Genomic DNA, 14,925 nt, shown 5'->3' on the forward strand with positions numbered 1-14,925 from the left:
TATCTTTCCAAGAGTGTGTGTCGGGTCGTTATAGAGGCGCTGTGTGTGTTTTCATCCCGCTCACAACGTATAAAGTCCAAGTTTACAAAATTTCTATTTCTGTACACAGAACCCTTGCACTCGCCCTTTTATATGCTCAGCATCAATCACTCATGCAAAAAAGTCAACAGAACTCTTTTTATTGTATTTTTTTCTCAAAATCATACTTTTAAGAGATCATGAATGCAAACAAGTACTTAGCAAATAGATCAATGATGAATAGCTCTAAATCATAATCAGATCACTTACCTAGAGCTACTCCTATAAATCATATGGGGTTTTGCATCTATGAGTAGAAAAACACTTCAATGCCACACACGGATTAGCAAATGATTTTATCACCTCACAAACCACTCGACCACCACCAACAACTACTCTAAGCTACAAATCCTAACTAGATCTACCTAGTCGCAGACCCTCGGTAAGACAGACGCTTCCTGGCTATCCACTTGATTGCGGAAAAACGTCTTCTGGATCCACTTAAGCAAAAGGCCTTCTTTAGCCGAAACTAAAGTAAGCAACCATCACACGAGTGTTAGTAGGAATACCTACCTATGTCTTTGTATCCCCGGCAACGATGCCAATGTTACGAGAGCGAATCACACCACCCATAAAGTGCATGTACCACAACCTAGATCAACATAATGTCAATCAAGGACACAAATGACACAATAGGCACACAGAGGAAATCTCTTTATCTTGTCAGGTTGAGACCATCCTACACATACAACACTCTGGAAGGCCAACTACACCACAACCTAGAGTCTCACTGCTCTCAACTACACCACCTAGCCACATACACACAAACAAAAGGAAACCCATCAAACCATGCCAGAATCGCACGAAACTTAAGGAACACCATCCCCTCACTAGTATACACCTGTCCCTAAGCTTCTACACTCAAAATCCTAGCTCAAAACCCATCTACGGAAAACGCGTATGAAGATAGAGCAGAATTCCGAAAGTATCTAAAACTGAAATCTATGAGTACCTATGCGTAGCTTATGTCGCCACAATTATAATGACTACTTGCACGCAGAAAACAGACATCGTTTGATATACTTACATCCACAAATAGCTCTTAGATGTGTGAGGGCGTTCACTCCGTTCCGCGAGGAATGCTTGTGATTGTCACATAGCTCTTGCCGAGGCTAGTGCAATGGTGCAGTCGGATCTCGAATGCGATGAGTGAGCGGGGAGTAGCGCCAGGATGAAGCTCACTCTCTCTCTCTTCCTCTCTCACACACAGTCGATGACAGCTTCTAACTATTGATTATGATAAAATTGTGTGTCTTTACAAAAATGATCTAGGTACCTTATATACTAAGGCTACCTTAAGCTAAACCTAAAAAAGAGTTTGAGGGGTCAAATGGCTTGGTATTTACAATCTGGAAGTGTCATTGCACCCCGACTTCTACAACTAGACTACCTACTTATTATAAATGATGTTTATAATCATAATCCGTAGCATTTCATAACTCTTAGAGAATAAGGCTTTGTTGATTTATGTCGTGTGTTGACCTAGCCGTCAACAGAGATCGAAGACCAAGAAGAGGTGTTGTAGCCCGAGTCCATTCTCCGACATGAAGACAAGGTATTAAGAGGCGGTATGACTATCCGACGGTATCTTAATAAGTTTAAGAATTATGTTTTTGAAGATGCTAGATGGATGCAAGGAATACAATTAAAGGATAACCTAAACCTTGTCAATGCTTACAATGCTTCCCTAGAGTAAGAAAATGTACAAATGTTTAATATGAACAAAGTTTTTGTCTTATAAGAGTGTCTTTTTCTTTATTGTGCACAAATGTTAAGTAGTATGCATGTTTACTAGAATCATGTTTATGGAGATGACATCTTCCAAAGACCAAGTAGAGCTTGTCACTCTACTATGGAAGATTGATAGGACTAATGCGCAAACATACTTGCAGCAGCCTTAGGCTCTCAAGCGCCAAATGGATTAGTCATCCATATTGAAACAATGTTGTAGGGTAAGATAGGGATCCTCTATCCGCTAGAAAAAGGACTAATGAATAGGCTTTATCTTCTCTACCCCATAGTCGAGGACGACTATGATTTCAAGAGAGAGGTAATGTCATAATAACGAATATCTAATTCTCCTAAATGATTTTCTCATGTTAAACTGATCATTTAATATGGGGAAGTGCAAGGGGAGAAAAAGCTAGAATATTGGTTAAGTTGGCAGACCGCCAACCACACTAGAGATCCAAATGAGGGAAAATAGGGATCCAAAGGGGGGGCCATCTGCAGAAGAGCAATGTGCAACAATGGGCTTTAAAGACCCTAAGGTTCAGCCCATTAAGACTTCCAAAATGCTAAGGTTCCAAAATTCAAAGGTTGTGTCCAATGGCCAAGCTTAGTAAAATTGGATGCTTGGTGAGTGTGCCAAAATAGTCTTTAAGGCTCCTACATAGGAGGGGGATGAGCCATGTAAGTAGGGGATGAGAGAGAAACACACACACACACACGCGCGCGCGCACTAGCTCCCTTTACACAAAGGGAATGAGGGACACATGCCAACTCCCTAGGCCCATTGCCCACAAGGTGCAAATCCTATTGGATGGCCATGGAGGTGGACCGATGAGAATTAGGCTAGAGTAAATCTAGTTTAATTCATTTAAAAACACTTAATAAAAGAACCAATAAGAATTAAGCTCTCTAGAAGATTATTGGACAGTCTCCCAAGGGGTCCAATGAGCATTCAACAGCCCAATGGCTTGCGTGATTCCTATTGTCCAGGAGACAAAGGGGTCCAATGAGAGTTTAGTTAAATTAATTAATCACCTAAAGCTCTCACAAAAGGGAAAAGGGAGACACATGTCAGAAGGCTATCACTTATGCTTCTTTAATCTTATTGGCTACGTCTAAAGAGGTCCAATGAGGTGCCAACAAGAGGATTTAGTAAGAGGGGTCGACCAAGAGAGAGAGGGGGCTGATTTTTCAAAGGCATTATTCCACACACACTCACACTAGCTCATGTGTGAAGCAAGAAGACTCTCTCTCTCTCTCTCTCTCTCCTTCTCAAGCTTTAAAGGAAAGCTTATCACCTACTCGAAGCTTGTGAAAAGGGAGGCCTACACCAACAACTCTTGGATTTGTGATGAAGAGCCAAGCTTCAATGCATGCTCATCTCCTCAACCATGCTAATTACTAAGCTATGCTATGCTAATATGAGTGATTGTGTGAAGAGATATACTTATTTCTCGTAAGACTACTGCTTCTTCCTCTCAATCTACTCTCGTACCCTGCTAGCTCTCACCATCTTCGAAGGTGTGTGAGGTCTTGGGTCTGAGATCGTGAGGAAATTGATGTTGTGTTTTTTAACTGATTTGCTTAATGCTTTAAGTTTCTATCTTCATTGCACTAGCTAGTTATTGAAGGAACGCAAAGAATTGTATTGTAAAATGTCTCCCTTGATGGGGGAAACCTATAGTACAAAGCCTTTTGGAGGGGAAACCAGCTCCATGAAAATCCGGTCCTCAGCAGTTGTCAATAGCTTAATTTCTCTCTCTTCTGAAGTATTGTTCATGACTATCTAACTAGGTGTTATGCTTTCTGTTGCTCTCTCTCTCTCTCTCTCTCTCTCCACCCAAGCACTTTTGCTATACTCATTAGGAATCTATTCTAATGAAATGCTCACTATGTCTATGCCTTTTTTTGCTACACACAAGTTAATGGACCATTAAAATGTTACATGATGCTTCCTTTGATTAGTGCAGAAAAAAATCAGAGGTTTCTTTGGACCAAGATATAGGAACTTTTACATGATTCTTGGCTAGATAATGAAGATTTAGAGCCTATCACTCTTTTGGACAATTCTTATTGTGGATTTTGTGTTCCTTAAAGAGAGGGCATCCAAGGATTGACTTTCACATGTAGCTTAAAACAACAGGAAGAAGCACAGGAAGCTGTAGGTGTTGTGATTATCAATTTATCAATGTTTTGGTTGATATGTATGACAAATGTGGTGTACTTTAGAGAGCACGTCAGTGATTGAGGGGCTTCTTGTTCAAAATGTAGTCAAAATGGTGGTGGCAAGAAAAGCTTTGAGTGGGGTTTTTCAATGCTTTGATCCAAAATGTGGTGGCCATTCAAAGAGTTAACAAAGGAGTCAAATGTGAAAATAAGAGGAGGAAGGAGAAGAACATAGGATGCAGGCAGGGCAAAAATCACAAACAAGGGAGAAGGAGCTCGTGGCGGTCAGTCGCAATCGTTTTGACGCAGCATGGAGGTTCGACCTGCCACGTCATCAGAGTGCCTTTACAAACCTTGTAATGGTGGCGTGACGAAGGAGGTGGGCTGCTAAATATAAGGAAAAGGAAAAGCTCATCATACGAACGCAAGAAAAGGCGACGGTGATGAGAAGTAATGGAAGGGCGAGGAGGAGCAGGAGGAGGAGGAGGAGGAGGGAGATAGGGAGGACTCTCAACCCTGACCTCGACCTTGAAGAAAAAAAAGGAAGTAACGGAAAGGAAAGGATGGGATGATAGAGGCTACAAAGGGGATTAGCAAGCAAGGCCATAATTCACAAGAAGATTAAGAAATTTTCTCATGTAGGAAAACGGAGTCTTTTCCAATGTTTTTCATACAATGAATAACATAATGAGCTTCTGCTCGAGAGGCTCCGCATACATAGCTAGATACGTTGGGGGCAGGGGATCGCCGGCCCAGTGGGAGCTAGGTACGATTGGGGGCAGGGGATCAGACTTCATGTCCTTCTTTCTGGAACTGGACAAAGGAGGTTAAAGCACAACGAGCACGCTTGGAGGGTGCTCTCTCTTAAGATTGCTATCCATCTCTCTGTCTTGTGCGATCTCCTCGCAATTTCAGAGACAACAAAGACAAACTGAAGACATATTTGAAGTATCCCAAGGAGCAAGGGAAGTTGATGAAATTGAGATGATTGTGGATGTCAAAGGAAAGAGCAAGTCGCAGCAAGAGGAAGCTTATGCCCTCTCTTGTGCTCTCCTGCTCGTAGCTTAGCTTTTCCCTCTCATTCAAGAAGTTAAAAATTAGTTTATAGTGCCTGTTAGAGGCTTATTTTCGTAATGAGGCTCTGAACTCAATAAGCAATATAGGTTTTGGGCTGCCAAGGTGTCATTTGTGCCATGATTTGCATCTTCTCTCTTCTTTTTTCCACATGGAGCACCACGATACTGGCCCGACTCACCTTGCAAACACATATCCTCCGACAACGGTCATTGCAGATATTATGTAATGGATACATGACTAATATGTATGTATCAATGTACAATTTATGTTTTTGTTTAAAAAGATTTTTATGTATCAATACAAAGGTATGTACCTCATGTATTGGCCTTGTGTACCTTTCCACCTTGATCTAGCTCGGTATGCAATGCATCTCAACTACTTGACTAGAAGCTTATCATTAGAAACAAGGAGAAAGGGTCTTGACTCTTTTTCGAAAGTGGCAAAATGTCAAGGCATTGTTTGTTTTCTTATGATTTGCAAGTCTCAAACGTAGTGATCGATGTTGATTGCTCAATGGACCAATACTTTTGTGATTCATGGGGATGCTTCGTAGACCCTATGAATATGCCTTTGTGTTGAGCAGCACTATGTACAGGCAATTAGAAATACTTATGAGATGTTAATAAATGCAGGTTATTATTTTACCGAACCAATTGCCATAACAATGTTTTAGACAAGTTTGGAGAATTGTCACTATAAGTTATTCAACTTTAGATCGGGAAAAAGTGTGCCTCAGCTCAGCCTTGAGCCCATTGAAAAATCTAAACACCCAATCAAAGGAAGAGGGACAAGGAGAAAATCCGCTTGAAAAATTTTAAAAAATAGAGTTAAATTGCATACAAATTGGCAATTATACCTTAATTCTAAAGGGAATTTCGTACGTTTGGGAAATTGATTTTTTGTCGAACACTGAGATCAAGGCTAGTATTTGATTGAGTAGAATTGGCCGCATTCAAAAGGGAGGGCCATGCAATGCACATTTGTCATATGGGTTGTCCGACGTACATTTGTCATGTGCAACCACACCATCTTGAACCCACAACCGCACTTGAGGACTAATATAAAACGGCATTGCCACAGAATGGAGCATATTTGCATATCAAGTCATGCCATTTTCCACATTGTAAACGCACGTGGATTTGTAAATTTGGGGTAGTTTTGTAAAATTGGGTTGCCTGATCTCATGGCCTCACAATTTTTGCCTTCGTCTTGCCAAGTTTTTTGTGGTCCACAGAAAGAAAAAAAGAAATTTTTTTTGTTAGGGCTTTGTGTAAGGAGTGTCTGCATGCCCGGAACCTGGGTCATAAGTATCCTCATAAAAAAGAGGGCATTATCGAAGCAAAATCTCAAGCAAATTAGGTTGACTTCTGTGGAGAGCTTGGAAGGGGAGAGCTAGCCAAGAATTGTGAGAGAAGAAGAAGGGATCGGCCTGGTTGGAAGGAGGGGACGGTGTGGCCAGCTCCCCTCACAGTTGCATATGTCATGCCTTCATACACTTCAGTCCACCCTGCAACCTGCCACACACAACAAGAAGTAAGCTATGCTACTAAGAAGGTTTAGAAATTTTCTCATGTAGGATAACAGAGTCTTTTTCAGTGTTTTTCATACAATGCATAACATCATGAACTTCTGTTCGAGAGGCACCACGTACCTAGCTAGGTACGATTGGGGGCACGGGACCACCGGGCCGACAGTCCCCTCCCTCAATCGTACTTAGCTAGGTATGCAATGCCTCCCTCATAGAAGCTCATAATGTTGAGGTAAGTCACAATGTGGGAATTATCTTGAGAATTTGTCCAAAACTTCTTGTGAATTAATTAATGACGATTTTTTATGAAACTCTACTTGTATGGGACCTATTAACAGTAAGAATCAGGTCTCACTGATGATGAGCAGTACTATTAGTGGGATGAAAAGCTTTCATCTCTTTTATATGACTCTCAAGGAAAATGGAATGATTCAAGGAAAAGGGGATGATTGGTTCCGTGATGTTTCAAGAAGTAGACCCTGCGTTTAGCTTCCTTGCTTAGACACGGTTATAGATTATTTGAACAAATAACTAAGCCTCATTCTTGGTCACACGCAAAAAGGAGCATTTAACGAATGACTATGTCTATCCTTTGTAACTATGCCGATTTTGGCATAGTTGTGAAGTTCAAGGCATAGTTGGGAGGTTGAATGAATAAGTAAGGTGTGCGTGACCATGGAAGAGGCTTAGTTATTCATTTGATGCTATGTTTGTGCATGGTTGGCATAAATTATCTATAATTGATAACTAAGCCTCGCGTGACCATAGCCTTAGTCATCTCTCTAATACAAGGGAAAAGTTTGGATTAGGAGGACTTCTTCTCTTTAGGAAGTTGTCTCATAAATGCAATTAATGTTGAGCTAGCATGACTAGGAAACAGTAAAATTAGTGTAGTACCTTTCAATCTAAATAACCCCTAGTGAGACCCGACTCTTAAGAGACGAATTCTTCATGGTTACTAATGATTAATCCTCATTAGAATTCCCTACTTAAATTTGAGAAAAGTTTTTCCACATCTAATTTCATATAGAAGAGTAGATGGGTAACCCATCTAATTTCACATAGAAGAGTAGATGGGTTACCTGTTGTTCATAGTACCACGGGTACCATTCCTTCTTCATTGGCATGCGCAATGCGTTAATCGAGTAGCGGGTTGACATCAATGGAAGGCGACCATCCCAATCACCACTACAAAAGCGTTTTTTTCACAAGATGATTTGTTTGGTGCAATAGCTCTTTATTAACAGCTCTAAGAAAGTAACCAAGAGAAATCTTGAAATTGCAATTTTCTCGATGTACAAATTTTGTAAAGAAAGCAGAAATTTAAGTCCTACATTATTGAAAAACCTGTCGGGTCGTTTGCTTTTTTAAGTAGAGTAAATTAATGGGTTTAGGAAAGCAAAGAAAAACCCCAAAATTGTAATGTTTTTTTTTTTAAGTTGGATGGAGACAATGAAAGCCTCCACCATCCACAACTTTTCGTAAGAGAAGGAAAGGTTGAAACCTTACTTGTACATCCACACACGAAGTCCTCCTCCCATTAGTTCTTTCAATGTAGGCAATATGGACCAAGGAGAGTCATTCCATGAATTAAAAAGATGAGAACTGCAACAAGGCCAAACAAACACATCGTGAGAAAGAAAGGTCTAGAAAAGAACAAGATCTCCTTATAGGTACCTATGCATGTAAGCTGTGCTCGTTACAAGCACAAGATGTTTTCGACAAATTCTCACCCACATTGTGATTTACCTCAACATCATGAGCTTTTGTGAGGGAGACACCACATACCTAGCTCAGTATGATTGGGGGCAAGGGACTGTCGGCCCGTTGGGGGGGCTAGTGGTCCTCTGCCCCCCAATCGTACCTAGTTAGGTATGTGGTGTCTCTCGAGCAGAAGCTCATGATGTTATGCATTGGGGGCCGTCCCTGTCCCCAATCGTACCTAGTTAGGTATGTGGTGTCTCTCGAGCAGAAGCTCATGATGTTATGCACTGTATGAAAATATGAAAACCACTAACAATTACTCTGTTTTCTTACATGAGAAAATTGGTAAATCTTCTTCTGAAGGTTGCATTCCAAATGCATGTTTATTAGCCTTGCAATACCGTATGATAAATTTTGTACTGTATTTTGTACTTAACGCACTAGAGTTGTTATTTACACATACACAAAAACACACATATAGACGTGTTTGCATGCATGTATGTAAACATGTATGCAAGCATGCATAGGTAGACATCTACATCTATTTTTATTCAATGCCTGACAAATCTACCATATTGATAGTGATTAGCCATATCACACAACATTTTTAAACATTGATTTCATAATGTACGTATTTATATACCTATGTACCTGGGCTTATCACTATGTAACAATGGTAAAACCATATGCTGTGACCTATGGTGGTAGTTATGTTAGTACCCGGGGAGTCCACTATGTAAAAATCGCATATAGTACATGCAAACAAGAGATATTTAAATAATCTCATATCTATATGTTTTCAAGTATTATATATATCCCTTATGTATGCATTTTTGTAAAAAAACTAGCCCTTATGTATGAAAATTGTCACTTTATCGATTAAAAACCGTTTATGTAAGTAATTTTTTAATAAATGTACCTAATTATAAATCTCTTATTTTGTTCGCACGTACATATTTTCTAGTGGACACCCTGGGTGTTAGTTATAATGATATTGTGAAGTAGAATTGCCATTATTTCAAGTGCTTTATGTTCACAAGAAAGATTGAGTCCTAGGGTTTTTATGGGATATAGAGATCTTCAAGCAAGAAAGGGTATTTTCTTACTTGCATGAATTCCATGTGAATGAGGGCCCTGTCTGGGTTGCATGTAGAGCCTGTTGCACATCTAGCGTATTGAGGTAGGCATGTATATAGATATCCATGCAAGGATCATATGCTGGTTCACCTACACCACTTGGTATCCTCATGGTGAACTACATCACCAATAATACTCATTACTACAAAACCAAGACTTTTGTGTACTTAAAATATGAGAACTAATGTTTTGTACTAAAAAAAATTCTCTTTTGGGGTTTGGTAGCCAAGGTAGCATGTGCTCTTTTTTCTTTTTTTGCAAACTTCACTTTATGTGAGAGGTTATATTATAAAAAAAAAACATCCACAACAGCACCATGCTCCAATCAAGCTAGCATGTGTTCTTTTTTCTTTTTCTTTTTTGCAATTTGAAATGAATTTTGAGGGAACTAGAAAAAAGGATTTTCACCTTTGATCTTGTAGAATGATTGCTATTCCTAATTTGCGTGCGTTTTTTATCAAAGAATGTTGAAGTATAGTTTATTGGTTGCTTTCGTTTTTTGAAAATTGAATGCTAGAACATTTCTTTTTTTAAAAAAAAACGATCGTGATCAATATAATTTACGTTAAATATGAATGTTATTGAATAACTTGTTTACGAAGAAAACACTAAAGAAATGTAAAGGAAGAAAGAATACAATGCAAAGAAACATACACACATTCTTTACATAGAGAGTGAATTCTTTTGAGTTTCCACGGTCACGAGGCTTTTTCGTTTCCGACTCTCTTACGCTTCACTTTTGCCACAAGCAGATTTAGAAATTTTCTTATGTACGAAAACGGAGTCTTTGTCTATGTTTTTCATACAATGCATAACATCATGAGCTTCTGCTCGAGAGGTACCGCATACCTAGCTAGGTACTATTGGGGGCAGGGGACCACCAGGCCCGGGCCGGTGGTCCCCTGCCCCCAATCGTACCTAGCTAGGTATGCAATGCCTCCCTCACAAAAGCTCATGATGTTGAGGTAAGTCACAATATGGGAATTATTGTGAGAATTTGTCCTATGATGGATTTTAGATATTCTGAAACGGTTTTATTAATTTGTAGAATCCTAATGGCTTACTATTGATGACCAAAAACTTGATCCAGCACATACCTTGCGTTGTTTTGGGTTCAACGAATTCGCAGAAAATACTTTTAGCTTCGAGGGTTGTTCTTCCAAGCAAACGTCGCTGAAAATACTGTATATGTCGATGGGTGCGAAGAAGTCATACATGTGGTATACCATACTAAAGCATAAGTCCGATGAATTTTCACTATAATCACCACAAGCCATTGTAATGTTGGCAAAGAAAGCATTTGATAGAATTCCATGACTCCATGCATAGTCCACAATTCCCCTTGTATCTTGACCATCATCAATCAAGGCATTTCCCATCTGTACAAACACATTGCATTGATCATTCTGGTTAAGACTTTCCACACTCGGTCGGACATTCAAAGTTTCTGCATAGATATGCGATCGTTAATAGTGACAAATACAAAATCCATTCGATGAAAATTTGTTTTTTAAACCCATGCAAAAAAAAATAAACAATTAATAAATGCGCATTTTCTTTGAGCACACAATACTGTATATGGCCGAGGAAATTGCATTGAAAACTTTCTGATGTTCATGTAAAGAATATTACTATTTCAATTCTTCGCGAGCTTGTTTGAAAATTTTGTCTACAACTGGTTGGCTTATTTGGTCCTTGCTTGGCCTTACTATTTCTTTTCATAAGTTTCCATTTAAGAGGCGCTCATGAGAGCTCACCTTGTCACACAGAAGACATGCACATATGGATGAATCTACTTGTGCATTCACAAGAAGTTTGGGACAGATTCTCACAATAATTTATACACTGTGACTTACCTCAACATCATGAGCTTTTGCGAGGGAGGCACCACATACCTAGCTAGGTATGATTGGGGGCAAGGGACTGCCGGCTCGGTGGGGGGGTGGTGGTCCTGTGTCCCCAATCGTACCTAGCTGGGTATGCGGTGCCTCTCGAGCAGAATTAGCTCATGATGTTATGCATTAATTGTATGGAAAACACTCACAAAGACTCCATTTTTCTACATTAGAGGATTTCTAAATCTTCTTGTGATTGATGTGTATAAGAACATATCTAAGCTACAAAACACATAGATATGTGCATATATACATACATGCATACATATTTTATATATATATATATATATATATGTATGTATATATATGTATGTATATATATATATATATATATATATATATATATATATATATATATATATATATATATATATATGTGTGTGTGTGTGTGTGTGTGTGTGTGTGTGTGTGTGTGTGTTCATGTTCAAGCATGAATTTAGAATATGTACAATAAGTAAATTTGTTTTGAGAATATATATACATGCAAACTTGCAACCATTTGGCTATGTGAGTGCATGTATTGTTGTACATCTTGTTCTTAGGAGACCGCATGTCTTCTACTATCAAGAATGGGGAAAAAAAAAGCATATATATGTTGTTACCAAAATGCCTTTGAGATTAATTTTGAGGGTAGAATCCTTGTTGTTATCCATGATGACTTTTGCAAGTTGAGGTACATAGTGGCCTAGCAATTTTAAACACCAAAACATGAATTAAAGTATAAGTCGATTTAAAAAAACTTTATAATTACTTATTGCTAAAAAAAATTATTGTAACAAATGATACCTCCATAACTCTCTCCAGAAATGAAAAAATCGCGACTCTTGTACTCTGGAAATCTATCGAACCAACCGACTAGAAATTCATACGCATCCAAAGCTCCAAGAAAAAAAAAAGTATTTCGATAGTCAATTAATATATATCTTAGCTATTCTTCATGGAAGAAAAAAAGATCTTAGCTATTCTAAGTAAATCTTTACAAAGGCACTTTTTAAAGAAATTCACGTACCTGTTTGTGCATCACCAGAATTGTCGTAATCGGATGTTGTGTTTGAATACGAGAATCCCACACCGGCTGGTGATTCGAGAAAAAGTAGATTTGCCTCTGCAACATTAGGATAATACTTGCATCAAATGCATGCATTGGGCAACACATTGATATGGGTGGGAGAATTCACGATGAGATTGGTAGTGAAGGGCTGTTGGAGAAAGCATCACAAGAAGTTTTGGACAAATTCTCACAATATTTCCCATTGTGATTTACCTCAACATCATGAGCTTATGTGAGGGAGGCGCCGCATATCTAGCTAGGTACGATTGGGGTAGGGGACCGTCGGCCCGGTGGGGGGGCCGGCGGTCCCCTACCCCCAATTGTACCTAGCTAGGTATGCGGTGCCTCTTGAGCAGAAGTTCATGATGTTATGCATTGTATGAAGAACAATGAGAAAGACTCCGTTTTTCTACATGAGAAAATTTCTAAATCTTCTTCTGCATAAATAGGCCACTTTGACTGTTATAAGGAAGTTGGAAGCTGTTTTTTGTAGATGCAAAAGTGAAGGCCTCTCTCTCTAGATGCAACACGAGAGAGCATGTGATGATATGCAAGGTGGACAAGAGATAATGCACAAGAAGTTTTGGACAAATTCTCACAGTGATTCCCACATTGTTACTTATCTCAACATCATGAGCTTATGTGAGAGAGGCATCGCATACCTAGCTAGGTACGGTTGGGGGCACGGGACCGCGTCGGCCCGATGAGGGTGTGGGTGGGGGGGATTGGTGGTCCTTTGCCCACAATCGTACCTAGCTAGGTATGCGGTGCCTCTCAAGCAGAAGCTCATGATGTTATGCATTGTATGGAAAACATTGACAAAGACTCCGCTCCCCCACCGAGCCAATGGTCCTCTGCCCTCAATCGTACCTGTCTAGGTATACGGTGCCTCTTGATGTTATGCATTGTATCGAAAACATTGACAAAGACTCCATTTTCCTACATAAGAAAATTTCTAAATCTTCTTGTGATATATATATGGGAAGTGTGGAAGAGTTTTTTACAAGAATATAGAGCCATGAATTAGTGCACCTGTCATTTTTTTAACGTTTAAGATTTGCAACATTATTTTTTTCACAATTGGAGAAGACATGTAAAAAACCCGTTGTGACGATTACCATTGTTCCACGCGTAGCTATTGTAAGAAAGCGTGGCGCCGTCCTGGGTGACGCGGAACGGCCCAAGCTCTCCTGCCTGTCCATAGCCGACGGACGAGCAACCGGGGCCTGCACAAAGGGAGTTGCTAATCAAAACAAAGCGCCGTTAGTGCGTGCGCGCGCGTGTGTGTGTGTGTGAGAGAGAGAGAGAGAGAGAGAGAGAGAGAGAGAGGAGGACCTCCGTTGAGCCAGAGGAGGAGGGGCTTGGAGGAGGGGTCGGAGACGGCCTCAAAAAACCAGTAGAAGAGGGCGCGGCCATGGCTGGCGTTGACGGTGACGTAGCCCGCATAGTGTGCGAAGCTCACGTTAGGCTGACCAGGCAAGCCCACGACGCGATCCTCCTCTTTACTACCAGCAGCGCCTGCCCCCGTACTGCCCTCCCCTCCTTCAAAACCAGCTCTCCCAGCGCCTCTTACACTTGACACACTCGTGAGAGTCAGTACCACTACCAGCATTGCGCCCCACTCCGCTTTCATTCCCCACTCTATCGCCATGGCCTGCCCCCCTCTCTCTCTCTCTCTCTCTCTCTCTCTCTCTCTCCATTTATATCGTTATATGCACTATATTTTACAGGTTCACTGCTGTATGCCAAAAAAATATAAAAGCATTTGGCGACATGTGCTAGGTCACAAGCCGGCTACACCTAGATCCATCGTTAACATCCCCGTTACATCGGAGCCTTTATTTAAACAAATAAAGGAGAGAGAGAGAGAGAGAGAGAGAGAGAGAGAGAGAGTCCTCCAGCGTTAGTAAGCTTAGAAAACAAGACGAGAACGTAATGGAGAAGGCCCACAAGAGAAGGAAATACATTGATGATTTGCCTCTCCTCACATATATCTCTTAACTCTATTTGGAGTGGAGTATTCAGACGATGCCATGTGGCAATAGATAGGAAACGCGGGCCAAGAGGCAACGTCTTAAGCTGAAAATTGACGAGGAAGAGCCGGATTGTCACTAGCTCAAAATCAGCGAGGGCTAGCCCAGGCGTCGTGCCACTTATAGGTGAGCAAGCGGGGGATGAAGTAATGAGAGAGAGAGAGAGAGATTGCTACTGAAATCTCTTTATCTCTTTACTCTATTATGGAGTGGAGTATTCAGACGGTGCCATGTGGCAATAGATAGGAAACTCGGGCCAAGAGGTAGCGTCCTGAGCCGAAAATTGACGAGGAAGAGCCGGATTGTCACTAGCTCAAAATTAGCGAGGGCTAGCCCAGGCATCGTGCCGCTTATAGGTGAGCAAGCGGGGGATGAAGCAGTAGAGAGAGAGAGAGAGAGAGAGAGAGAGAGAGAGCGCTTGCTACCTGGAAGGAGCGAAAATTGTGCGGCACAACGATGGTAATGATGTGAGTACCTACCATTTTCGCTGTAGGGGATTACTATATGTAGAATTTGTATATAAAA

At 40.5% G+C, this 14,925-nt stretch overlaps 1 protein-coding gene across 1 annotated transcript; it reads right to left on the minus strand.

Moving 5' to 3' along the window:
* Positions 1–6,407: 6,407 nt before the first annotated feature.
* Positions 6,408–14,018, minus strand: LOC147457510 (serine carboxypeptidase 24-like). Its single transcript, XM_086513331.1, has 10 exons — positions 13,703–14,018; positions 13,486–13,593; positions 12,326–12,421; positions 12,103–12,195; positions 11,919–12,001; positions 10,519–10,800; positions 9,391–9,539; positions 8,090–8,185; positions 7,663–7,768; positions 6,408–6,566 (listed from the first exon to the last, which is right to left on the minus strand). The coding sequence occupies exons 1-10, from the start codon at positions 14,016–14,018 to the stop codon at positions 6,408–6,410; spliced, it is 1,488 nt and encodes a 495-aa protein (XP_086369457.1).
* Between the last annotated feature and the right edge of the window lie 907 nt (positions 14,019–14,925).

Source organism: Adiantum capillus-veneris, chromosome 5 (genome assembly GCF_014529385.1).
Source record: "Adiantum capillus-veneris isolate H3 chromosome 5, ASM1452938v2, whole genome shotgun sequence".
NCBI lineage: Eukaryota > Viridiplantae > Streptophyta > Polypodiopsida > Polypodiales > Pteridaceae > Adiantum > Adiantum capillus-veneris.